Source organism: Asterias amurensis, chromosome 5 (assembly GCF_032118995.1).
Source record: "Asterias amurensis chromosome 5, ASM3211899v1".
In the NCBI taxonomy this organism is placed as follows: domain Eukaryota; kingdom Metazoa; phylum Echinodermata; class Asteroidea; order Forcipulatida; family Asteriidae; genus Asterias; species Asterias amurensis.
In genome coordinates, this window is record NC_092652.1 from 3,642,917 (window position 1) to 3,670,021 (window position 27,105).

Here is a 27,105-nt window from a genome sequence, read left to right on the forward strand (position 1 = left end):
TCCAAAGACAAATATTGTCACTTGTAATTCAAAAGAAAAACGTGTTCATTTTCACCCATCTTGTCAAACATTATTCGAATTTAATTTTCAAACCAATTAATAATTAGTAAATAATTTATGTATTATTTGAAGCTCCATAGTGGAAATGGGGACTTTTGAACACTAGATGGCAGCAGACATACCAGGTAAATTTCCATTGTTTACGTAGTTCTGAGCACGCCCACATTACCGAGAACAGTGGATTACAGACTTACCTGGTAAGTCTGCTGCCACCAAGCGTCCCAAAAGTCTCCCATTGTTAATGGGCAATAGGGTCTAATGATGGAACTTTGATGTAACCTGGTATGAGATGAGTTCATTGACCTCAAAGGAATGGTTGTCATTGATGACAACATGACACTACTAGCCACGGTCGTTGCTGTTATAAAGTCTGCTTCAACAGAACGTGGCTTTCATTTAAAACCATTTGTTAAATTTTGAGTTCTTAGTGAGGCCTAAGTATCAAGCCTTTCCTAAAATGGCGATAATTTAAAAAAAAAAAAATTGTTTTGGACGAACCAAGGGAGATAGATAGTTGATTGAGATTGTGACCACTACAGTTTGTTCATTATCATTGCCACAAGAGGGCGTAAGTATAATGTACAGTAAAAACAGACGCATCATTTAAACAGGCTGCTACACAATCACGTTTACAGCAAACTCTTCGGTCATCCGGAAAAAGGTCACGACACTAAGCTATCGTTTCGTTTCAGTAAGAATGTGTTATGTAGAATGGTGCAATGTCTTCTTCAACCTTCACTGACGAAGGATCAATACGGATGTATAATTTCCTTTTCAAGGCAGCGCGACACGACTACCGGCCGAGAAGGACAAGAACATCAAGAAGTTTGAAAACTGTTTGCAAGCTTTGACATTGAAACGAACTTGATTAGAGGAACATCTTGCTGTTTTTGATTGCTCAAAGACTGTATCGAGTGCTCTCTATCACCCATTCGTCATCCCCCCCCCACCCCCACCCCCCCCACACCATTAACCCCCATTGTATCTAAACATTATTATAACATTGTCCCATGTGATTTCCTTATACCCTTGCCGACACGCGGTTGCGTACAGCGGGGTCGGTGGTGTTTATACTTGCAATGTACGATAGGTGGGCCAACGGAAAAAGAACGCAACAAAATCATTTTCGGCGCCAATCAAAATTGTACAAAATTTAATAAAAGAAATTGACAGTTATTCGTTATGAGCGAGAAAGCGAGCATAACTTTATATCTAGCCCAGATGTCATACACATCATAGTTTCCGTGTGTAGCGGTTCTCAGCTTCTTCGCGCTTTGTTCAAGATTAGCCAATCAGTATCGACGATGCAGTCAGCAAGCGGTATGCCTACGAGACAAGAAGCAGTTGGTGTTGGTTCATAAAGTAGTGAACTAATTGATGGGACTTGCTAAGGAGATTCAACACTGCATCGTCATCTCGTTGAAGCACCCCCATTATTATCATAATGACTGGTAAGTCTTGTGTGTGCAACATTATGTATAAATCAACATGAAATTCTGACAATTATTGTCGAAATAGCAATCAGTTGTAACTATTTTGTTTTCTTTCATAGATGTTAAATTTGCATCGGGGATAAAGAATATTAGTTTTGTTTTTACTTTTGGACCGATGTGTGTGAGCACTTCAAATTTAGGTGTTTCCAAAGTTCTGTGAAAACAATCAAGTATATTTATTTATCTGTAGATGAAATTAACTATTTGTGATTTAGTAATTTTAACAATGGTTTGTTGCCGTAGTTCTTAAGTTTGTATTTTGTTGTACTATAGTTTCATGCTGTGCTATAAAAAAAAAAAACTCTGGAAAAAGGAGCAGCTCTGTTAAGAAAATGACAATGAATAAAGTAATTATTTTGTATTATACTAAGTTTCTATTAAAGGCAATGAACACTATCCATCGTATTTCTGTATTTTCAAAACTTTCATCAAATCAAATCAATTGGTAATTACTCAAAATAAATATTATCATATAACTTTTCTTGATTACGAGTAATGGGGAGAGGTTGATAGTGTAAAGCATTGTGAGAAACGGCTCCCTCTGAAGTAATGTAGTTTTCGAGAAAGGAGTAATTTTCCGCGAATTTGATTTCGAGACCTCAGATTTAGAAGTTGAGGAAAGCATCTGAAAGCGCACAACTTCGTGTGACAAGGGTGTTTTTTTCTTTCATTATTATCTCGCAACTTTGATGGCCGATTGAGCTCAAATGTTCACAGGTTTATTTTATGCATACGTTGAGATACACCAAGTGAGAAGACAGGTCTTTGACCACTTCCAATAGTGTCCATGGTCTTTAAAACCATTTTCTACTTGAAATAGCACTTTGGTATATTAAAGCAAGCACACTTTTCTACATGATCGGAACACCTTTGCAACCACACGTCCTAATAATGTGTACACGTCGCTCGTATTGTATTTCGTTTATTGTCGTTATGTCTGACAATCAATTTTCCCCCAAGCCTCCTAGGAATTGCACACAGAGTGAAAACCAGGCCGAATGTTTTAAGGCTAGACTAAAAGAAATTTGAGCCGGAAACAGACTGTGATATAGGTAAATGTCTCTCGAGAGGGGCGTTTCTACCGTGAGGAGGACAAGGGGGAGGATTCCAATATTCTGTTAATATTCCCTCAGTGAAACATTTCAAATCAGATGTCTCTTCGTACTGACTTATATAGCCAGAGCCAGGAATTTGTATTTTACTATGTGTTTGTTTTCTTCCCAGCCCCAATTAACAAATACTGCCATGTTTTTGTTATCCCCTCAAAGAGATCAAGACATTGTGAAAAAACTTGAAACATGGCATTCCAATTTCACGCTGATGAGTAGAGTAAGATTTAAACATCTCATGTTTAGTGAGGATTGTTGTTGCACCATGTGTAAATCTCTTCTCAACATATGCATAAAATAACAAACCTGTGAAAATTTGAGCTCAATTGGTCGACGAAGCTGCGACATAATAATGAAAGAAAGAACACCATTGTCACACGAAGTTGCGTGCGTACAGATGCTTGATTTCGAGACCTCAAATTCTGAAATCAAATTCGTGGAAAATTACTTCCTTCTTGAAAACTACGTAACTTTAGATGGAGCAGTTTCTCACACTGTTTTATACTATCAACCTCTCCCAATTACTCGTTACCAAGTGAGGTTTTATGCTAATAATTATTTTGAGTAATTACCAATAGTGGCCACTGCTTTTAACTTGGTTCTGAGAAGAACTGATTGTTGACAACTCGACGTTTCGATCAGTATGCTCTGATCGTCTTCAGGAGGAAGATGCATTGAGTGGATTACTATAGTGCAATGCTGCATTAAACTTTGCTGTCTCTACCACAATTGCATTGTTTTGAAAACAAAAACTCTATGCCAGTAATATAAGGTTTGACATGAAATTGCCATAAATCGTTCAACTTTCTACCCTGATTTAAACCCATTTCCTTCTGGTACTTCATTTTTGTAACTGCGTGAACTGTTTTTGTTTTTCGTCGCTAAAGGACATTATCCTTTCAACCTTATTGCTCTCTTCAAACTTTCTTCTTTCATAATATGTTCTTATTGTTTAGTTTGTGAGGGGCTTTGAACGACCTTTGACCTTTGCTCATGATTCTCTAAACATCTTCTTGGCAGCTTTCACCCTTTACCAAGAAGTCTCTTATTTGACGTCTTAGTATTTGAACTGCCTACTGTGGATCGCAAACCATCATTAATCTTCATCCATTCGCATTTTTTTGCCTTCACGTTTTTATGCGTCATTAACGAGTTATTGTTTAGTCTTACGACTGGGTTTTTATTTTCCTGTGTTTTGACAACGAAGCAATTCGTGATGGTGTGTACTTAAAGGCACAGCACACTATGCCTATTACCCAAAATAAATGTTCGCATAAATAGTTGTTGAAAAAGAGATAATTTGTTTACTCAATTTAATATTACAAGATTTCGGATCTGAAGCATTTTATTAGGCATCTGAAAGCAAACAAATTACTGCAACAATGTTTTTTTTCTTCTTTTTTTACTCTCTTGCAACATTTATACCAATCAATTTAGTCAAAAGTTGTACAGATTTGTTATTTTATGCATACGCTGGGTAACATCAAGTTTGAATACTGGTCTTTGACAGTTACCAAGGGTGTCCAATGCGTTTACATAAAAAAACTCGTCTTGGATGTTGGGAGACATAAAAGTGTCTTTAATATTCGTGCAAAAAATGTTTAATGGCCTGACGTTTCGACCCTAGCAGAGTCTTTCTCGAAGGCTAAATGACAACACAACAAACATGAACAGGTAACTAAGTGAAACATAAGCAGTGAAGTGGAAATACATGAATGGTTAGAAAGCATGCAGAAAAAAGCAAGGGGTAATGGATAGATGTGCAAATCAGAACCTTTTGGAAAAAATGCAAAAGGTATTTTGCGTAACGCTAGTTTTTCTTTCAAAACATATAAATAATAGTATTGATTGTCGTTATGCACGCGTCATATTTGTGGAGTTCTTCACCGAACAAATAAAATTTCTTGATTGACAAGTTTTCTTTTCCAGCAGGTGTTTTTGATTGTAAATCCAAATTGACATTTAGCTTTACTAAGCAGACAGATGTCTGAATCGGTGGGGGTCCAACATAAACTACCAATGACTTTTCAGCAACTGCAGCCTTTTTTTCAAAATAAACACTGTTTAAAATAAAATGTGTGTAAACTGTTACTGAGTTAATCCTTAAAGGCATGCAGTGGACACGATTGGTAAACTCAAAATAATTATTAGCACAAAACCTGACTTGGTAACGAGTAATGGGGAGAGGTTGATAGTATAAAACATTGTGAGAAACGGCGTCCTCTGAAGTGATGTAGTTTTCGAGAAAGAAGTAATTTTCATCGAATTTGATTTCGAGACCTCAGACTTAGAATTTGAGGTCTCGAAATCAAGCATCTGAAAGCGCACAACTTCGTGTGACAAGGGTGTTTTTTCTTTCATTATCATCTCTCAACTTCGATGACCGATTGAGCTCAAATTTTCACAGGTTTGTTATTTTATGCATATGTTGAGAAACAGCAAGTTAGAAGACTGGTCTTTGACATTTACCAATAGTGTCCACTGTCCAGTGTCTTAAATGCGGCTATATGTTTTTTTATTTTATGAACAGGAACCCAAAGCTACTTAAAAGTGTTTACCAGTTCTATTCTCTCGTTTTACAAAACCATGATGCTTTGAATAGGTTTTCTCCTATATTATATAAAGAGATTTACATGTAATGGATACGTGATTTGTGGGGGATAAAAAAGCCGCTGATCTAAATTTGTTGTTTTGGCTGAAGTGTTTTGGAGAAGTCAAATGGAGTAAAGAGTCAGGCTTCGTTTGTCATTGTTATATTTTCCTGGACTTTGTACAGTTTCCAGTTATTAATGTTTTAAAAGGGGTTTTTAAATTGATCGTTTCGTACTGAGCAAATCCTCATGTCTGGAAATCTCAACATTTCTAGCAGAGTGTAATTTCTCACAAACTCTTTGTGAGGTTTCTCCCATCAAGTCAACATGGAGATGATTTTTCAAGAGTTACGCCGTTAAAACAGTTTGCTTTTAAATACTAAGTGATAACCCAGCATTGAAGTAACTCTGAACTTGTCTTGAACTCCGCGTCTGCTTTAGGGCTCTAGCATAGGTTCAAGGTACTAAATATCCCCAACCTTAGTAAAGGTTGCAATTTTTTTTTTTTTTTTTTTTTTTTTGTGAATGTAAAGTCTCACTTTCCTCCAGCTGATAGTTTTAAGTTTTCTTTTATCTGCGTGTTAGGATTTTCTTTCATCCTTTGGGATAAACACAAGGCGTGAATCAAGGAAATCAGACAGTACCATAAAATAACGACTAGGCCAATGCGGGGACCTTTGGGTATACCGAGTCCGTGACCAGACATGGGATAATCTCTGAGCGTGCCTAAGGGTTGGACCGCACTGAGTCCTTGTATTTAAAGGAACCAATCTATTATTAATGACCCAAAGGTTTGAACGAACTCTATAGTTTATGGATCAGACATGCGATCGCGGATCAATTTTACAAATTATTTCCATGTGGTATGAGTTACTCCAAAGTATATAAACCTGTTACTTAAAAACGATGAACTTGTACCCAAGGTAATGTTTCAAAGATTAAACAGCTTTGTAGGGGGGAAAATAACTAAGGCCATACTTGAAACGGCGACTTCGGCTATTACGGTTGTTGCTAAAGGTGTTGCTAAAGTTAGTGCTTAAAGGCAGTGGACACTATTGGTAATTACTCAAAATAATTATTAGCTTGAAACCTTTCTTTGTAACGAGTAATGGAGAGGTGTTGATGATAACAAAAAAACATTCAGAAAGAAGTAATGTTCCACGAATTTGATTTCGAAACCTCAGATTTTGAATTTGAGGTCTCGAAATCAAGCATCTGAAAGCCCACAACTTCGTGTGACAAGGGTGTTTTTTCTTTCATTATTATCTCGCAACTTCAACGTCCAACTGAGCTCAAATTTTCACAGATTTGTTATTTTATGTATATGTTTAGATACACCAAGTGAGAAGACTGGTCTTTGACAATTATTACCAATAGTGTCCAGTGTCTTTAAGGACTTCCTATACTTCTACCCATGATGACTCGGAAATCTAGCCGTAACCGAAGCTGTAGCCGCTAATTAGGACACGGCTTAAGCCACAATACAGAATCACATTGTCATTTGTTTTCTTAAAGTAATGAGAATTTGAAGCTCAAAGATTTTGCCAAAAATTTACTATATGAGTAACTTACGGTGACGGGACACTTTCTTTGAACGTAACGAATTGTTGATTTAGTTGTCTCATTCGCACTTGACTATTACAGACGTCATTATGACGTTGTAATCAGTCAAACACAATAACTTATTATTAACCACTTGTAATATTTATGAACGCGAAATTTTCAAAGATAAATTTCCCGTAATTGGTCTAACTAGATGCACCTGTTGTGTTACTACACATTGCCGTTATAGCTTCACTGTAGTTCACGAACGGGTGATTTGGTTTTGCGCCGTAGAGACTAGAATTGTCATCGGGGTTGAATGACCAGACACAGTGTTTCACGTTTCCATGGCATGTGTTTCAATTTCTCCAATGGCGATAGAAAGATATACCTCCCCTGACATTAGTTTTGTTAGAATGTCTTTATTGCCTTCAGATTTCTTTTCCAAGGCCAAAACAAAATGAAGGAGAATAAAGAAGTAGGGCACGTCGTTCATGGGAGTTCACTGGGGTCAATGACCTACTGGTTTTTTGTCTCTTTGTTAAGAACAGTAATGTTGCAAAATGTGCAGATATGAATTATAAAGCGTTGTCGATTTGTTGACGTGGCTATAACTGTTGCCAGAACAACTTTTTAAAGGCAGTGGACACATTTGGTAATTGTCTAGGACCATCTCAACAGATGCACACAATAACAAATCTATGCGTGACAATTTTGACTCATTTGGTCATCGAAGTTGCAAGAGAATAATGACAGATAAAAAAAACCTTGGTGCACAAGTTTGTGTGCTTTCAGATGTCTAATATTGGCTTCAGGCCGGAAGTCTTTTTAATATTTCAGGGATATTTACCTCTTTTTTTTAAAAACTACGTTCAGGCCTAATACTTCAGACTAAGTCGTTTCTCGCAATGTGTTATACTATCTACCTCTCCCCATTACTCGTTACCAAGTAAGTTTTTATGCTAACAATTATTTTGAGTAATAATCAATAGTGTCCAGTGCCTTTAAAACAGGCGGGAAACCAACGATGGATGTGATTGTGTCATTATGTTTGTGTAATGTGGTCATGTCATGAATGTGGTCCAGCACTATGGGGTTTTGACATGATAATAAAAAGATAAAGTTTTGCACGCTATTTTAACAGGTTGTCTACCTCCAAGAAGTGTCATTTAGTATGTGTCCTCAAGATGGTTTATGGGTTTTAGGCGTTCTAAAGTTCGCGTCATCAATGAAAGATTTGTGATTTTTTTTACCAAACTTTAGAAGCATTAGTTGCCCTTACAATGCATTTCAGTAAAACATTCAGATGGAAATGTTTTTCCTGGGTCACTTTGACTGATCTTTGCTTTTAGGTTCCATACCTTCGTTATACAGAAGTCATTATTATTGTTTACCCGCAGGTCAAATCCTCATAAAGGGTCAAGTCGTGACAAATTTCCTTTTTAAATTATCCCCCAGGTTATTTGATTTGCTGAAGAATTGAGCTGAACATTGTGTGCCTCGTGTTTTGCAGGTTTTTGGGGAACATAAGCTGCTTTAAGTTAAATGCAGTGGACACTATTGGTAATTACTCAAAATAATTATGAGCACAAATCCTTACTTGGTGACGAGTAATGGGGAGAGGTTGATAGTATAAAACATTGTGAAAAACGGCTCCCTCTCAAGTGACGTAGTTTTCGAGAAAGAAGTTATTTCCATCGAATTTGATTTCGAGACCTCAGATTTCGAATTTGAGGTCCCGCAACCAGGCATCTGAAAGCGCACAACTCCGTGTGACAAGAGTGTTTTATCTTTCATTATTATCTCGCAACTTTGATGACCGATTGAGCTCAAATTTACACAAGTTTGTTATTTTATGCACACGTTGAGCTACACCAAGTCAGAAGAACTGGTCTTTGACAATTACCAATAGTGTCCGGTGTCTTTAATGAAAGTGATACACCACTGCAAGTACTTCATATATAGTTGTTAAGATTCTCATTACCGTCGGGAAAAAAACAATTGATTCTGTAGTTTAGCTTAGTTAGTTGATTTGTTAACCTTTTGGAATAGAAATCAATTGTATGGTTTACCGTTTAGCCCAAAAATAATAAAGAAAGATGTTTATTATTCTTAGTATGTTGGTTACGAACTATTCACAGTGTGCTTTGCCTCTAAACATTTTGCATTATGGTCTGGAGAAAGACTAAAACAAACTGTGGGGGGGGGGACATGACTACTTCAAAGAGTCACTGCTAAAAAAGTTTGAAATTTTAACCTTGTCATTCCGTATGCATGGGGGATTTGCACTCAATTGGCTTTTGAAGCTATAGATCAGTCAGTAAGAATTCAGTTTGTGCGCACTTTTAAATGCGCATAAATGAGTTAAAACTCATTTCATATGACATATATTGTTCACCATCTTCAATATCTGTGAAATAATTCAATCCTGTTTAAACTAACCCTCCCTACATGTAGTGTAATTAATGTACATACATGTTAAAATACGCATCTGCTTAGTGCTTAGTGTATTGATAACAAATAGTTGTTAAAGTTTGGTTAGCCCGTTTCGGTTTCTTTTTCTCAATGACTCCAACAGAAATGGCACGAACAGCCAACCACTTATTAAGCATATGTAACCCCAGGTTCACAAGCACTCAAAATAGCTCCCTTGACTTAATTTACTTCAAGTATGGACTAAAGATTCCAAAGTTCTTTCAACTGTTAAGTTCATATTGACCAAATTGCTAGGAATTCGAACGCCAGATTAACTCTCTGGGGGTAAGGTAACATGATTAGTGGGTCATTTAACGGTGACACTATTTTGACATTATGATCGTAAATTAGGACTGTCTGAGTACAATTGAGCCCTTTAAGAAATCTATCCCATAACGTATAACGAGTAGATAGGCTTCCTCTAAGCTTACTTTGTGTCATGTTTTAGGAGGTATAATTTCTTTATTTATGCCCAACTTGGGAATGGCTATGCTATCATTTGTGGGTCACTTCCAGACCGCCGGATGTTCGAAACATTCATGTTATCGGGGCCCGATTTCATAGTGCTGCTTAACGGGGAGCAATCTTTCATGCTTAGCAGAAATTATTGCTTAAGCATAAGCGTATTTCACAGGTTAGCAAGAACATTAAAGGAACATTACAGAATTGGTTTTTGCTAACAAAAAAAGTTGCTGGCAGTGTAAGCACTTTATGTAATCCACCATATACACAAACTGACAGACCTGTAGAAGTTTGAAATCGATCGGCCATCTGGGTCATGAGAGAATAGTGAAAGACCGATTACAAATTTTGTATTGCATCGATGCCAAAATGAAAATGAATAAAACGCTCACTGAGCGATAAACTCCAAACGCGAAATTAGATTACTTGTTTCTCATCAAATATGAACTTTCTGACAGAAATATTTCAAGGGATGTTTTCTACTATCATCATCATTAGACCTTGTAAGTTTTATGTAAATCTGTGATCTTCACGATTTTTGTTTCTTACCAATTATGTAACGTTCATTTGCGCGCTCACCATTGGTTTGTTTTGTTACGTCATTTATTTCCACATAGGGTGCGTTCATTTAGCTTCCCTGGGTCGACCCCGGTGTGTGGCGGTTTTTTTCCAGGACGAACGTGGGTTATTATATGTTCACGTTCGTCCTGGAAAGAGAAAACGCCACACACCGGGGTCGACCCAGGGAAGCTAATCGAACGCACCCATAGTAAGCAACGGAAAGTTAGCATGCCTTTTGTGTGCTTACGGTTGCAGTACTGTAAAATGAAAATGGCCCCAGATTACAATAGGTTGCGCCCTCCGCTCCGTACACGGTCAATACAACCCCCTAGTTTGGGCAAGATCCGAGATGGGTTCACGTCTAAAAATGAATTTATTATTATAAAAAAAAAAACTGTAGAAAGTTTCATGCTTTACCACAAAGCGCACAATGTTCCCCACATGGGCCTTAGCAGCTGGACTATTAAAAACAAACTTTATAATCCAACAAAACAACTGCTGATGACAGCAAAACACAATGTTTATTATTCTAGCATATATATAATCCTGCTCGTGGCATTTAGGAGGTATGTTCAGTGAGTAGCCATTATAACATGAAGTAGAAACATGAACTTTTGTAGATGTATTAACGACATAATCTTAGTCCTCGTAAATTACCTGCTTGTGTTGACATGAATTATAGCCATGCACACAGGTGTACGTTTTATGTTTTATGAATATGACTTATTTTGGGCAACGTCGAATCATTGGTCAGGAAAGTCAAGTCAAGGACACTCCAAAGTCAAGTCTAGGACACTCCAAAGTTTTTTTTTACAAGAATGCTGTCAGGGAAAATAATTGGAAGTCTTCTCTAGATGAAACCAATACCCATTGAATCTATAAAAGGACTTCCTCTAAGGACGATTTTGTTTTCTTCTTTTGTTTGTGTGTTTTACTTTGTTCGGTGCAAATATGTTTGTGAAGTTCAACCAATTTGTACTGCCGTCGATTTCACAAAACTCTTCTTAACTTAAGACTAATCTTAGGACTTAGGACGAGTCCCAACCCTGCACTGTAGCATGCAGACCTTAAGATTAATCCTAAGTTAGGATGAGTTACTCGTCCTAACTCAAGATAAGACGAATCCTAACTCATTGTGAAATCGACCCCTGGGCAGTTGACGTTTAAAATGATACTTTATTTCTAGCTACATTTAAAAAAAATTACAACAGACCATTTTTTTCTCGAAATCTTTTCCAAATTGAGACTACCAGATATGAATCAATTTTCAAGGAAACAGAGTAAGGTTTTGTCACATTGATGCAATGTGAATCATTGTATTAAGCTCAGAGGTGTTGAGCAAAATTGGACATTAACAGCCGTTGATATCATTAGATCGAATAATCTCTGGATTTCAACGGGTGAGTTCCCGCCTAAAAACCACACACAAACGTGCCTGTACACAAATGGTGGAGAAATCTACAGTCGAATTCGTGTCCATGCTCCATCCACAAGATGTTTTAGCAATCATTTCCTCAAATGTGAACTTATCTCATACACTTTGCTGTTGATATAAAGTACAAGCTGGAGACCTGATACGAGTGGATAACAGATTGTCTGTTTATCAACTTGACTTTCAAACTGAAATTTCAAAAGTAGTTGTTAATTGACATGACACGTATGACCAATGAGTGATTGGTGAAGATTCTAATCTCATTTTTCTGATGAATATTTGTATGATTTCTGTACGAAATACAGGGTAAAAAACCTTACCAAATGTTGGTCTAAAAGAGTTCCTAATACTTACATTCCTAGAAACCAAATAACTTAATTTAAGTTCCTTCTGGTGACCCATATTTCTGTTTGTCTGTAGCTTCAACGGAAGTAACAACACACTTGGCAACTGATGGCGGCAACTGGTGGTTGCAAATGGTTGTGACCAGCCAGGTTTGGGTTCAATTGCGCTTCTTAAAGGCACTGGACACCTTTGGTAATTGTCAAAGACCTGTATTCTCGCTTGGTGTATCTCAACATAATAAAATAAAAATATGCATAAGATAACACCTCTGAGAAAATTTTGACTCAGTTTGGTCATTAAAGTTGCAAGAGAAAAATGAAAGAAAAAATGTTTTATTGTACAGACTGAGTGCGTGCTTTCAGATGCTTCAAAAGGCTTCAGACCTTAAAGGCAGTGGACACTATTGGTAATATCTCAAAATAACTATTAGCATAAAACCTTACTTGGTAACGAGTAATGGGGAGCTGCTGATAGTATAAAACATTGTGAAAAACACAATGCTGATAGTATAAAACATTGTGAAAAACAGCTCCCTCTAAAGTAACGTAGTTTTCGAGGAAGAAGTAATTTTCCACGAATTTGATTTCGAGACATCATAGTTAGAATTTGAGGTCTCGAAATCAAGCATCTGGAAGCACACAACTTTAAGTGACGAGGGTGTGGTTTTTTTCTTTGTTTTTCATTATTAACTCGCACCTTCGACGACCAATTGAGCTCAAGTTTTCACAGGTTCGTTATTTTATGCATGTGTTGAGATATACCAAAATAATGAGAAAACTGGTCTTTGACAATTACCAAAGGTGTCCAGTGTCTTAAGTCCCTTAATATTTGAGTGAGAAGTTACCTCTTTGTACTTCAGAGGAAGCAGTTTCTCACAATGTGTTAAACTTGCCCTACCAACAGCTCTCCTTTGCTCGTTACCAGCTCTGTTATGCTGACAATTTTTTTGAATAATTACTAATAATGTCCAGTGCCTTTAAAATGGTCTTCTTTGGTTGATTCAAATTTGTTTCCTTAACAAAAAACGCACTAAGCCTCATAATAATTTATGCTTCATTCGAAGTGACTTAAGGCATCGTGCAGATTCAAAGAAAAATGTCGTACTACATTTATTTATGAAAAATAAACAAACTAGAACAAAAATCAACAAAGCAAGCAGCTCCTTTAAGAGTTTAGGCAACATTTTGACACACACAGTTTTCATTAATCAGCGAAAAGGGGAAAACATTTGTAGAGAATGATATATAGAGGTTTTGCAATCAATCATACTTCACAACACTCTTAACCAATCCATCATTCCATGTTTCAAGGGGAGAGCATTGTTTACTTTGAAGACCCATTTGTAACAGCCTCTTGCTATTAAAGGCACTCTACACTATTGGTAATTACTCAAAATAAACGGTTAGAATAACAACTAAGCATTAGGCATTGTGAGAAACGGCTCCCTCTGAGGTAATATAGTTTTTGAGAAAGAGCGCAAATAATAAAAATCTCCAGGGCCTGAAGCCAGTTATTATGCATCTGAAAGCACCAGCCGTCGATTTCACAAAACTCTTCCTAACTTAAGACTAATCTTAGGACTTAGGACGAGTGCCAACCCTGCACTGTAGCATACAGACCTTAAGATTAATCCTAAGTTAGGAAGAGTTACTCGTCCTAACTCGAGATAAGACGAGTCCTAACTCTTTGTGAAATCGACGGCTGGATGTTTATTTCTTACATTATTCTCTTGCAACTTCGATGATCAATTGATTTTTACAGATTTGTTATTGTATGCATGTGTTGGGTTACACCAAGTAAGATTTCTGGTCTAGCAAGTTTAGATGCAACCTGGGAAGTGACAGCCAGGACCGCCTTAAAGGGGATGCGACTTTTTATTTAAGATATCGAATAATAAATTGGGAGTGATTCCTGGCTTTATTTAACCCAAAATAATTCTTAACAATGTTCGCTGCCAATTTCCCTAGTGGTTTATTACTTAACAAACTATGTATAACAGTCACTCACAATAGACCTTATGCATTGACGTCATCCAGCGGCCATCTTAGTGGGAAAACGGTGACGAAACAATCGAAATGCACAAATTTGTACGCGCGGCGCACAGGATTGGCCAATGAACAACCTCCTTTTGACCTCTAGGTGAGGGCGCCCTACTGAAATGACGTCATATGCATAAGGTCTATTAAAATATTCAAGATTTATAAAAGAAAGCTTTATTTTTATCAACTTTTTAAACATGATAAACTGTTTAACATAGTTGGCAAATAGCCAAAAGCTGATACTGACAATGACTGAACAAAAATTTTAAAATTTAATTTGATATTACTGTTTAAAACAACTTGAATTCATTTGTTTCTATCTACACTTTGTCTCTAGATAAGACTTGCCAGAACCTGGACGAATTTCCAACTGGAATAGCAACTCTACCATCGGGTGATTATCGACAAGGGTACCCTTCAAGTGTTAACCCGAAAACGGTGTTACTCAGCATGGCAAGACTTTTAGTTTTCCGTCAGCTATATCCTATCTATTTACTGGTCTTCTTAGCTTCAATAACATCACCTTCTATGTGTTACGTCATATCAAATGGCGCCACCTCCGAGATACCAGCCGAATTAGACATATCATCTCCTACAACAGGTAGTGAATACGTTCCAAGCCTTCAAACTACAACCGTGAAAAGTTTGTCAAAGCCAATAACCAATGTGCCAGGCTTATTAAACCGTGGAATTTCATCAACTGGATCCACTTTCTCCAAATCCTCGACCCAACTACTCGATACTTCTCCCAGATTGGGTGAGAATCAAGATTATTTGTACATACCAGGAGGTAGTGTTTCAACTTGGATATCTAAGATGCTTGGTAAAGAGTCAAACTTGGCTTCGAGTTCTGATGAACCTGCTTCGAGTAAACGTGATCCAAATGTAGCAGCTCAACAGAAACTTCCATATGCATACCTCAAAGATACTTTTCCATATTTCCAATCTCACAGTGCTAAGACGTCTAGAATCTCATCTCGAGATACGGTAGCTGTTGATGAGGATGGGTCAGGACACGAATGGATAGTTACTTCAAAGTCCACACCAACTAAGAAGACTCATCAACAGCCGGATGAAATCAGTTCGGAAAAAATCTACACGAACCAACCTGTTGTTGTGCTGAATGAAATTCACAATGATTCTACAGCGTCGTCTCCAATGATAAATCCATCAAACGATGACACAATGTTCAATCCATCATCTTTCTTGATACCCGTATCGACCTCTCAGATCAATACAGAACATAAACAAGAATCTTTTACGGAAGAATCTACGTCTACTGTTAGTACCACCATCGAGGCATCCCTCGCCACCACCAAGGCACTCCACATCACCACTGAGACGCCCCTGACCACCAACGAGACTCCACACACACCACCATCTATAACAGGTGTTACATCTCACCAAGATACCATGATGGAAACAACTGCAGTAAAACCTGTGAAAACATCAACTACTCCTACAGGACTTCTGACACCATTTACTCTGCCTCTAACACAAACAGTGAAAACTCCGAGTAGTCCAAGAAGCCATGATTCAACTGCTCCTACATCCCACATCACGACCCAGATTGCACTACTAGAAAAGCATCCACAAATTACCAATCTTGCAACTACCACGTCTACGACATACTCACTGCCACATAAAATTAGTGTCGACGAGAGTCTTATTTCCATGCGTCCATCGACAATTACTGAACCTAGTGTAACGGAATTACTATCAACCAAATCTTACGTCAAAGCAGTTGAAACAAGTCTGGACGAAGTTTCTGATATGAACCAAACAATCCCTCCAAGAAGTGACAAGATGCCAACAGAACCATCGGAAGATCTTACATCAAGTACTAGCACTACAACACGTCTTGAATCAACAGCTCTGAAGATATCACCAAGTCTGAATCCAGTTACAAATGTTGTCAGCAAACACCTTTATAATGATATGAACAGCGCCACCAACCGATCTCCAGCCCGTACGAAAGAGTCTCCAGGGATTGATGGCCCGTCATCCACAACTCGATTTTTACAACAGGCAACTACATCGTCAAGAAACTCTGAAGTGAATGTTGACAGGTCTGAGCCCGTCACTACCTTATCAACCCCTCAAATGAAGTCTTTTCAATCGGTCATGGAATCAATTGTGAATCCCGCCTTTTCTGCTTGGGACAATGTTAAAAATGTTCTATTGAACATGCCAATTCCATTAACACCATCTCACGAAACCACAACACAATTTGGGACAACAGTTGGTATGATCTCCACAAGATTGTCTCCTAAATTTTCTAGCCCAGCTGCTTCGACAACAGAATCGCTTGAAAATCTCAGAGATACACAAGCCATTTCTACCTACACCCCTCAAACGAAGTCTTTTCAATCGGTCATGGAATCAATTGTGAATCCCGCCATTTCTGCTTGGGACAATGTTAAAAATGTTCTATTGAACATGCCAATTCCATTTACACCATCTCACGAAACCACAACACAATTTGGGACAACAGTTGGTATGATCTCCACAAGATTGTCTCCTAAATTTTCTAGCCCAGCTGCTTCGACAACAGAATCGCTTGAAAATCTCAGAGATACACAAGCCATTTCTACCACACCAACACTTTCAGCCACCTCAATAACTTTATTACCGACCAATGGAAATGTTCAAGAGACACTAGCAAGATCAACAGAGGGAACCAGTTTCACAGATCTTCCGATCATATCTGCAACTGCAATAAACATTTCTCCAACTACCGAGTCCCTGAAAACAGCAAAACCTGACCCAGCAATTGGAACTAAGAGTCTCACAGATGAGCATCTTATTAATACTAAAACATTAAGAAACGAGGCAACTGCGGTTCCAGGTTTAAGTATGGCGTCACATGATAAGTGGCAAACCACAGCCAAGAGCAAACCATCAGCAGAGAGTGTGATTTCCACTGGTGCTCCTTTTCAACAATATACAGGTTACCAGTTAACTGGCGAATCAGTCGAGATATCAGCAAGACCTGACCTATCACCGGCAGGCATGATTTCAATAGATGCAACAGTGCTGTCAGTCTCACAGACCAAGTCCTCGGAAGATAACAAGATGACTAAATATGGAACACCAACTGGTGTCACTCTTGTCAATAAAACAATCTATCCGACAACAACATCAGCAACACAAACAGCAACAACACAAACACCAACAACACCAACAACAACCCCAACAACAACATCAACAACAACAAAACCACCACCAACAACAACAATAACAGCACTAACAACAACAAAACCACCAATAACGACAACCCCAACAACCCCAAAAACAACAACAACTAAAACCACGCCACCACCAATAACAACAACACCATCAATAACAACAACAACAACACCAACAACATTACCACCACCACCAACAACAACAACACCACCAACACCAACAACAACAACGCCAACAACAACACCAACAACAACAACACCAACAACAACAACACCAACAACAACAACACCAACGACAACACCAACATCAAGAACACCAACAACATTAACACCAACAACAACACCAACAACAACATCACCACCACCACCAACAAAAACACAAACAACACCAACAACAACCCCAACAACAACATCAACAACAACAAAACCACCACCACCAACAACAAAAACAACAACAACAATAACAACAACAAAACTACCAAAAACGACAACCCCAAAAACAACACCAACTAAAACCACGCACCCAACAATAACAACAACACCATCAACAACAAAAACAACAACAACAACAACAACAACAACAACAACACTAACAACAATACTACCACCAACAACAACAACACCAACAACAACACCAACAACAACCCCAACAACAACAACAACAATAACACCAATAACGACCACAACAACAACACCAACAACAACAACACCAACAACAACAACACCAACACCATCAAAGACAACAACAACACTAACAACAGCAAAACCACCAATAACGACAACCCCAAAAACAACAACACCACACATATCAACAACACCATCAAAAACAACAACAACAACAACAACAACAACACCAAAAGCAACAACACCACCACCAACAACAACATCAACAACAACAACAACACCAACAACAACTTCACCAACAACAACAACAATAACACCAATAACGACCACAACAACAACACCAACAACAACACCAACAATAACAACACCAACACCATCAAAGACAACAACAACACTAACAACAACAAAACCACCAATAACGACAACCCCAAAAACAACAACACCACACATATCAACAACACCATCAAAAACAACAACAAAAACAACAACAACACCAACAACACCAAAAGCAACAACACCACCACCAACAACACCACCACCAACACCAACAACAACAACACCAACAACAACAACACCAACAACAACAACAACATCACCAACAACAACAACACCAAAAACAACACCACCTCCACCACCACCACCACCAACAACAACACTATCAACAACACCAATAACAACAACACAAACAATAACAACACCAACACTACCAACAACAGCAACAATAACAACGAAACCAACAACAATAACACCAATAACGACCACAACAACAACACCAACAACAAAAACAACAACAAAACCAATAACAACAATACCAACAACAACACCATCACCACCAACAACAAAAACACCAACAGCAACAACAACAACAACAACAAGAACAACAACAACAAGAACGACAGCAACATCAACAACAACACCATCACCACCAACAACAACAACACAAACAACAACACCAACAACAACAACAACGACACAAACAACAACACAAACAACAGCAACACCAACTACACAGAAAGTGACTCTCTCTACTCAAGAATCTTCAACAACACAAGCGTCTTCAATGTCATCTCATCTGAATTCACTGAAGACATTAGGAAGAACCTTCACTACATCGTCGTCTCTCCAGGATGAGACATCATTGAAAACAACTTTAGGAGATTCTTCAACAAAGCAACAAGGTACATTTCTTGCAAGATACGTAATTATTATTTTTATACTGAAGTTTAGTTTCCACACAGACAAGAGGGATGAGTTTTTGTAGTATTTGTTATAATAATGCACCAATAGTCTTTAGAGGCGAAGTAGAATTTCGTGTGTTTGAACCGTTCGATTGTTTTAACCCTTTATAAATGTAGATAACATGCTTTAAAACTAACATGTGAAAATTTCATTTCAAAAGGTCGTCGCGGTTTTTAGATATCGCTAAAAATCTGGAGCGAATATTTCCACGCAGGAAGAATAATACCTATAGGAATTCACAATCTGAGAAACGTTACCGCAGTAAACCTTCTCGGATTCAATCTTTCGGGGGCATTTAACTAATACATTTTCACATAACCACATTATTTCGAATTTAAATGTTTCTAAAGGGCGTTGAAGGCAGTGGACACTAGTGGTAATTAGCATAAAATCTTACTTGGTAACGAGTAATGGGGAGAGGTTGATGGTAGAAGAAACATTGTGAGCAACGGCTTCCTCTGAAGTTTTCGAGAAAGACGTAATTTTCCACGAATTTGATTTCAAGACCTCAGAATTGGATTTTAAGTTCTCGAAATCAAGCATCTGAAAGCACACAACTTGTGACAAGTGTTTTTCTTTCATTATTATCACGCAACTTCGACGTCCAATTGAGCTGAAATTTTCACAGGATTGTTATTTTATGCATATGTTGAGATACACCAAGTGAGAAGACTGGTCTTTGAAAATGACCAATAGTGTCCCGGGCCTTCAAACTATCGAAAGCAGCTGTATAGACTTTCTAACCAATATTTTTTATTCGCGTAAGAGTGATACCCAAAAGTATACCTTCACTATAAAACAACCTACATACCACCTCTGATTGAAGGGTCGCGGCAACTCACTTGTCTTTTATTATCATGTATCGATATACTATTGGACGGGACTTCAATGAGTTGTGATGTTTTGAATATTAACTTGTTTTTTTTAGTGAAAGGATGCGAGCAGCTTGGTAATGTTTGTGACCAATTGACGGAGAATTGTGTCGAAACTCATGGGGAATATCAATGCGAATGCAAACGAGGTTATTACAAAAACCAGGATTCTAAGTGTCTCGGTAAGTCAATCTGTCAACATGCATTTTTATAGAATAACGTGAGAAAGGAAACAATTTTTTAATTTCGCCATTCTGTTATGGAAGGGTTTTGATGGTAGAGTAATTAAGAGAGGCTTGCGGTAACAGCATGTGGATATCTCAAAAACACAACACTACTCAAAAAGAGATATTCACAAAGAACCAACACTACTCGATTAACTATTCACAAATAACCAACACTATATAGGATTTGAGGCATTGCGTGGTGAGGTATCAATGTATATTTGGTTTGCGGTAACACCATGTGTGTATCTACTTGCCAGGTAGAGTTGTTCTTAGGGAACTGTCTTGCTTTATTCTACTGCCGCGCATTGACTGACCTGCAGTGGATCCACTGAACCCCCATAAATAAGCCCACTCTTCTCTTACCTCTTCAGTCTCCTGACGATGCCTAGAGCAAGCTAGTCGAAACGTTGAGACCAATTCAGAACTGACTCCGCGGCAGTACAGTTAATTACGATCCTATAAGCTCAAGTAGTAGTCCAGTCTAATTTCTATACCATCCGCCCTGGTAATAGTTAAAAAGCAGGACAGTTCTTTTCAGAACTGAGAAGTCTCCCGAACCTCCGATTATCTACTCCGCGGCAGTAGAATAAAGCAAGACAGTTCCCAAAGAACAACTCTACCTGGCAAGTAGATACACACATGGTCTTACAGCAAACTAAATATAAATTAACCAACACTACTCACGAAAAATATATTCACAAATAAGCAGCACCTCTCAAAGAGAGATATAATTCACATGGTAATACCGCAAACGTCTCTTTAGTTGTACTCCCACCATGCAAAGTTTCAGATGTTAGTCTTGACATTTTTTTTCCAGCGGGTGTTTCATTCTACGGAAGCGTGAGGATAGTAAAGTCAGTGACTGGTGGAAGCGCATCCAAGCCTGCTCATTACACCCCGGAATTACAAGATACTAACAGCGCAGTATACAGGGAACTCGCCGAGAAAGTTCAGAACATGGTAAACATAGTGTGATAGTAAAATTACTGTTCCAAAGACAACAGTACTGGGCACGTAGAATCCCTCATACCACGGTCAACGTGGTCAAGTGGTAACGCTGCATGACTTGCAATCTCAAGGTTGTGGGTTCGAATCCCCGAGCTAACCGCTGATTACATAATGACTAGAATAAAAAATATTGTCGTCTAGTTTTACTGAATCTCAATTTCTTGATTTGGGTAATTCATAATCATAGACGTAAAACCAATGCTTGTATGAGAGAGATTGGCTGTTGCCAGCTTGGTGTTTATAACCCTCTGTGGGAGTTTGCCGAGTTCCCTTGATGGGAAGATCATTCAAACAAACAAACAAACAAACCTGAAATTAACATTTGCAGTTCGGGTAGGACAGTGTGAATTTGGATCATGAACCAGTGTCCTGACCGAGAGGTCTAGCTACCGGACTATGGTCATTTCGTGTGTCATTAAGTCGATTGAGTCAACATTGTGACAGGTTTGTTATTTTATGCAGATGTTGGGATACACCAAGTGAGTAGACTGGTCTTTGACAAAATATCAGAGGTGTCCAGTGCTTTCCGTACCTTTGCTCTGTAATATAAACTGTTTTGTGAACGTAAAAGCGACACCTGTGAAACACCACTCCCTTTCTGCCAGTCAACATGACTAGAGCTTATAGTAGCCAACAGTTTCAAAGCATTTGCTGTTTTTGATTGACCGTCAATGTTTTGGTTTTTATTTTCAGCTCGACTCTGTGTTTTTGAGGGACACCAAGTCAACATCCACTTACAAGGGATGTCAAGTGATCAAATTTCGGTCTGGCAGCATTGTGACCGAGTTTCAGCTCACACAAGCTGACGTTTCGACACGGTTAAATGAAACTGGTCTGCAGCTTATTTTACAAAAAGCCGTCGACGACGGAACTGTGAAAAAAATCAGTGGTTTAATTATCTCTTCAAAGTCCGTTCTTGTGACTCGTAAGTTTTAAAATTCGGCTAGAATTATGTAAAAGACATCAAAATGTAAATGTACATGCAGTTCATTTCATTATTGTAATCTTACTATAATTATTCATTGGAAATTATTTCACTCACAACATCCAAAACTGCGTTATTAATTGTGTTTGCACCTTTCGGGCCCTAAGTTCTGATTGGGCAAGGTTTATATTGGATGACATTGCAACAAGCAATAAGAACACTATGCCACCATGATGCTATTTTGTGTATTTGTATATCACACAGCTCTTGACGAATGTGCTAAGGAAGTCCACGACTGTTCCATGTTTGCTACATGTTACGATCAACCCATTGGCTTCAGTTGCATCTGCAATACTGGATACAAAGATTTGCATAATGACGTCACACCGGGCAGATATTGCCAGTCAGGTAGATATACAATAGGTCACTTTAGCATTTTATTGTTTGACATTGGGTTTTATTTGGAGTAAATCACCCACTCATTGTTTACTCACAATAAACTTTTTGAAAGGACTCGATTTAAGTAATTAAGGTTTGCGGCAACACCATCAGGGAACAACTCTGTTGAGTAGTGTCGGTTCTAAAAAAGAACCGGGATTAATGGATCTCAGAGCCAACACTACTCAAAAGAGGTTTTCACATAAATCTCTCTGAGGGTGCGTTCGATAATAGCTGCCCTGGGTCGACCCTGGTCTGCCATCGGTACGTTCGAATAGCTTAGACGTCATTCCAGGGGCTTACCGGGTCTGCCCCAAGTACCCTGCTTGTGGAGTGGGTCACTTGGGGGCTGGCCTCAGGTGCATGACGTCACCACGAGAGGGTGATGAGTGATTGTTCGATTAGCTCTCCCCAGGGGCTCACCCGAGTGAGCACCGCGGGGTCGACACGGGGAAGCTAATCGAACGCACCCAATGTTATACTTCCACCATGCAAAGTTTCAATTCCTACTTACTTGAAAGTAGGCTTACTCAATTTATTTTTTACATTTCAGTCGAGCGATCGCAAAAACAACTAACTAGCCAGATGCATGTCGTCGTAGCCATCGTTCTGGCTACCTCGATTGTCGTTCTCATTACTGTCACGGCGTTTTTGGCCTTTTTACATAAGAAGTGCCATGCAAGACGGACGTCATCGAGCACAGTCAAGATGCCGACTGTCACTGCTGCTAGGAAGATATCTGACGCGTTCTTAGCCGGGGATGTAGAGGCTGGGGTGTGGTGTCCAGCCCCTGGGGAGGAGGGTGATGCATGGTCAAGTGGAAGCTCATCGAGTTTAGGTCAAGATACAGGAAAAACGAAGGTACATCAGCAGAGTTGGGTATAAAGGACTCTTGAATTAATTAATTAGGAATGTCCAAAAAAGATGTTCAATTTACCAATTCCAACATGGATGAAAATTGAGAAAATGGGTCCTTAAAAACACAAAGACAAACAAATACAATACAAAACGAGGGATATCAAATTGCTCAGGAATTTGCGAAGAGCCATGATCAAGACAACAAAATTATGCATTGTATGACACTTTGGTGTTTTGTTCTAACTCTCGAAAAAAATTGATAATTTAATAATGGGTAAATGGCTATGTTTCTGGTAGCTTAAGACTGCGTCCTTCTCATGTTTGTTCCTTTCATTGACCAATGTGTTTCACACAATTAAATGACTTTACTCATAATTTACTAAGTCAGCTACAATAATAACATTCACACTTCTGCTATCTACAGATCGCAAGGCGTTCAATATGGGAGGAGAAAAGTGACAAACGCAAAACCTGCTGTTGATAATTGGATGAATTTATGTTTGTTTTTAAGAATGTTGACAAGGCACCCATAGCGAGTATTCCTGAGTGTGAGTTTGAGATTGGACATGACGTCACTGATGGAATGAATGGGATGAAGCCAAAGGTGAGTTATTAAAACAACACAACATCGACCTTTGTGAAACTTTTGAACTATTGGTGGCAGCAGACTTACCAGGTAAACTGCAGCCATATTGGATAGTTCTGAACATTTTACGCTTACGAAAACAATGGAATTACCTGGTGAGTCTGCTGATTCTTACAACAATGCCCCAACGTCTCCTAAAATTATAATAATCTAAACTTTGTTCTTACAACCAAACTACTGAACCAGTACAAGTGAATGTATGCTAGGCAAGACCTACCAGAGCTGAAACTAGGGCCCTTTTCGAAACCATGACTTCGGCTTTGGATTCGGCTCAGGCTAGCCTGGCCCCGCGGTTGTTTTTACAATTGCGCGTAATTTGCGTAAGCACTCAGGGCTTCAGACGAGAGAACGGAGCCTGAAGCCGAATCCAAAGCCGAAGCCGTGGTTTCGAAAAGGGTCTAGGTATTGATTTTGGTGGATGCACACATTTTTGTAGACGAATACTTCAGTTTGTGTCAGCCTCTCTATACCATCCAACACTGCATGTGCATTGTACATAGACGCCTTTAAGAGTCTTTCGCATTATTTAAACAAAGGTTTGCTCCAAATCGAAGAGTAAAGAAGCTTCTGATCAGCACAATCCGTTAAACTCAACGGTGGGGAGTAAAGCGCCCTCTAGCGGACAAGCAGAAGCCCCCGATCGACAGCGTGAAGTAAGACCCGTGGATAAAGCAGTTGATGATCGGCTGTGTTGATTAAGGCCCTAGTATTTTTGAAACAGAGGGGCCTATGTAAATTTTAGTGTGCAAAAAATAGTTAATGGCCTGACGTTTCGACCCTAGCAGAGTCTTTCTCGAAGGCTAAATTTTAGTGTTTTTGATAAAAGCATTTGTCATTTGATACAGGAGATGTTGTTTGTTCGCTCCTTATCCTTTTTTCCGGATTTTACAAACAGCTATACAACAAAACAAACAAAAACATTTATTTTATTTTTAGTTTAAATTGACGGAGCATCGTAGTTGTAGATGCATTAATATTATTCCTCAAAGCCAAATTTGAAATGTGGGCGAGTATGGTGACATCTGGGCCTAATTTCTTATGTTAAGTAGAAAATATTGCTAAACAACTTCCTGGTAAACAGTCACAAATGGTACATGTAACATGGTAGTTTGGTTGGTAACCTTACTCTCGTAAGCATAGTTTTGTTGTGCTTAGCATCTTGTTGTGCTTAAAGACACTGGACATTATTGGTAATTGTCATAGACCAGTCTTGTCACTTGGTGTATCTCAACATATGCAAAAAATAACAAACCTCAACTGGTCGTCGAAGTTGCGAGATAATAATGAAAGAAAACAAACACCATGTCACACGAAGTTGTGTGCTTTCAAACGCTTGATTTCGAGACCTCAAATTCTAAAACTGAAGTCTCCAAATCAAATTCGTGTAAAATTACTTTATTCTCGAAAACTACGTTACTTCAGAGGGAGCCGTTTCTCACAATGTTTTATACTATCAACCTCTCCCCATTACTCGTTACCAAGTAAGTTTTTATGCTAATAACTATTTTGAGTAATTACCAATAGTGTCCACTGCCTTTCAGCAGCTCTATGAACTTGGCCCTTGTAACTACAAGTTTGAACTCGACAACCTCTTGCCTTTGAAGGTTTTTTACAAGTTGAACAAGTACCATTGAGTTCACCGCTCCTTTTTTACTTAGTTTGGTGTAAACAGAGAGCCACACTTGGTTAACCTTGGACTTCTTTGACTAAGCGACTATTGTCGGGTCTTGTTATAAGCACAGTATGGAGTCGCTGATGGTATGAACGCAATCCACTTAGACAAATCACGAATAATATAAACACGAACAGTTATCTTTGTTGCATTGGATGTAGGATTGTAGGTCATCACAATTTATAATATATATTTTGTGAGCCTAAAGTAACACCTTTTTATTTATTTGCCCTAGTTGCTAAATATTGTGAAGAAGAAGTGCCAAAAAATCCAAAGCTTATGGATATTTTGAGAGGGTCTTATTTCACCTATTTTTATAACTTGTTTTCCTTGTACTGTAGTTTCTGATTTGCTTCAAGCGCAGTAAATAGTATACACAATGAGTTGGCATTTGATTGCATAAAAAAATAACTTTGTTTTAAGAAAAAAAATGGAAGAAAATATTTGCTGAAGTCGCTGGCTGTTGATCATGTAATTGTTTGTTTGTTTGTTTGTTTGTTTGTTTGTTTGTTTGTTTGTTTGTTTGTTTGTTTGTTTGTTTGTTTGTTTGTTTGTTTGTTTGTTTGTTTGTTTGTTTGTTTGTTTGTTTGTTTGTTTGTTTGTTTGTTTGTTTGTTTGTTTGTTTGTTTGTTTGTTTGTTTGCCTGTGGTTAGTTTCTTTTCATACAGGTTGATTTATTTGTGTACACTCTGTGTGAAGGGGGGGGGGGGTAGCCCGGTTCATGAGTCTTGGGTTTTTGAACTTGTTGCTTAGTATGTTGTTCCACAAATTAGTGAAATTGTCAAGGGGAAAAATAACAACAAATTACAAATTTAGAGGTTAAAGTGGTTAATGATTATGATGTTGATGAAGTTAATGATTTGGAAAAAGTACAAATTGTATATATGTTTGTTGAGTTTGATTGCCTGTGTTTGATATAAGCAACAGCTATGTAATTGTCGTGAAGGTATTTATTTTATTTTATTTTATTTTATTTTATTTTATTTTATTTTATTTTATTGATTCTATATTTTATTTTGCTCATTGTCACTTACGTTGGAAAATTAACATACCGCATTTTAGATAATATAGTTCAAAGACCTTTAGTCTAAAGGCGTATAGAATAATTGTGCATGGCTTATGTAAAGAAAATAAAGTTTTTTAAACTTAAAAGTCGCTATTTTCTAAGAATAAAAACCAAACTCGAAGGTTTTTCCTTTTGAGTGAAAAAGTTGTTGTTTTTGTTTTTGTTTTGTTTTTTTCAACATCATTTAAAAAAAAAAAAAAAATTATGTTGATGTCATCGGTATTTTGATTGAC

The 27,105-nt window shown here is 38.1% G+C and overlaps 1 protein-coding gene across 2 annotated transcripts; it reads left to right on the forward strand.

The window, feature by feature from the left end:
• The first annotated feature begins 1,116 nt into the window (after nucleotides 1–1,116).
• On the forward strand, nucleotides 1,117–26,985 carry LOC139937682 (uncharacterized). Of its 2 annotated transcripts, none has more exons than XM_071932940.1 (9): nucleotides 1,117–1,511; nucleotides 14,447–19,099; nucleotides 20,089–20,214; nucleotides 21,077–21,219; nucleotides 21,961–22,192; nucleotides 22,457–22,600; nucleotides 23,184–23,491; nucleotides 24,000–24,092; nucleotides 24,671–26,985. In XM_071932940.1, exons 1-9 carry the CDS (start codon nucleotides 1,505–1,507, stop codon nucleotides 24,827–24,829), a joined length of 5,865 nt encoding a protein of 1,954 aa, XP_071789041.1. In that variant the 5' UTR covers nucleotides 1,117–1,504; the 3' UTR covers nucleotides 24,830–26,985. The 2 variants fall into 2 exon arrangements, with proteins under 2 accessions (XP_071789041.1, XP_071789040.1); XM_071932939.1 differs by lacking the exon at nucleotides 1,117–1,511 and adding an exon at nucleotides 12,192–12,262.
• Nucleotides 26,986–27,105: the final 120 nt, after the last annotated feature.

Excerpts from the sequence above, each read along its gene's own strand:
- LOC139937682 (XM_071932939.1), top strand. The coding sequence starts at position 12,202 with ATGGTTGTGACCAGCCAGGTTTGGGTTCAATTGCGCTTCTTAAAGGCA. Across the intron at positions 22,601-23,183 it reads GGGCAGATATTGCCAGTCAG|TCGAGCGATCGCAAAAACAA; the intron begins GTAGATATACAA and ends TTTACATTTCAG. Across the intron at positions 24,093-24,670 it reads TGAATGGGATGAAGCCAAAG|GTTTGCTCCAAATCGAAGAG; the intron begins GTGAGTTATTAA and ends ATTTAAACAAAG.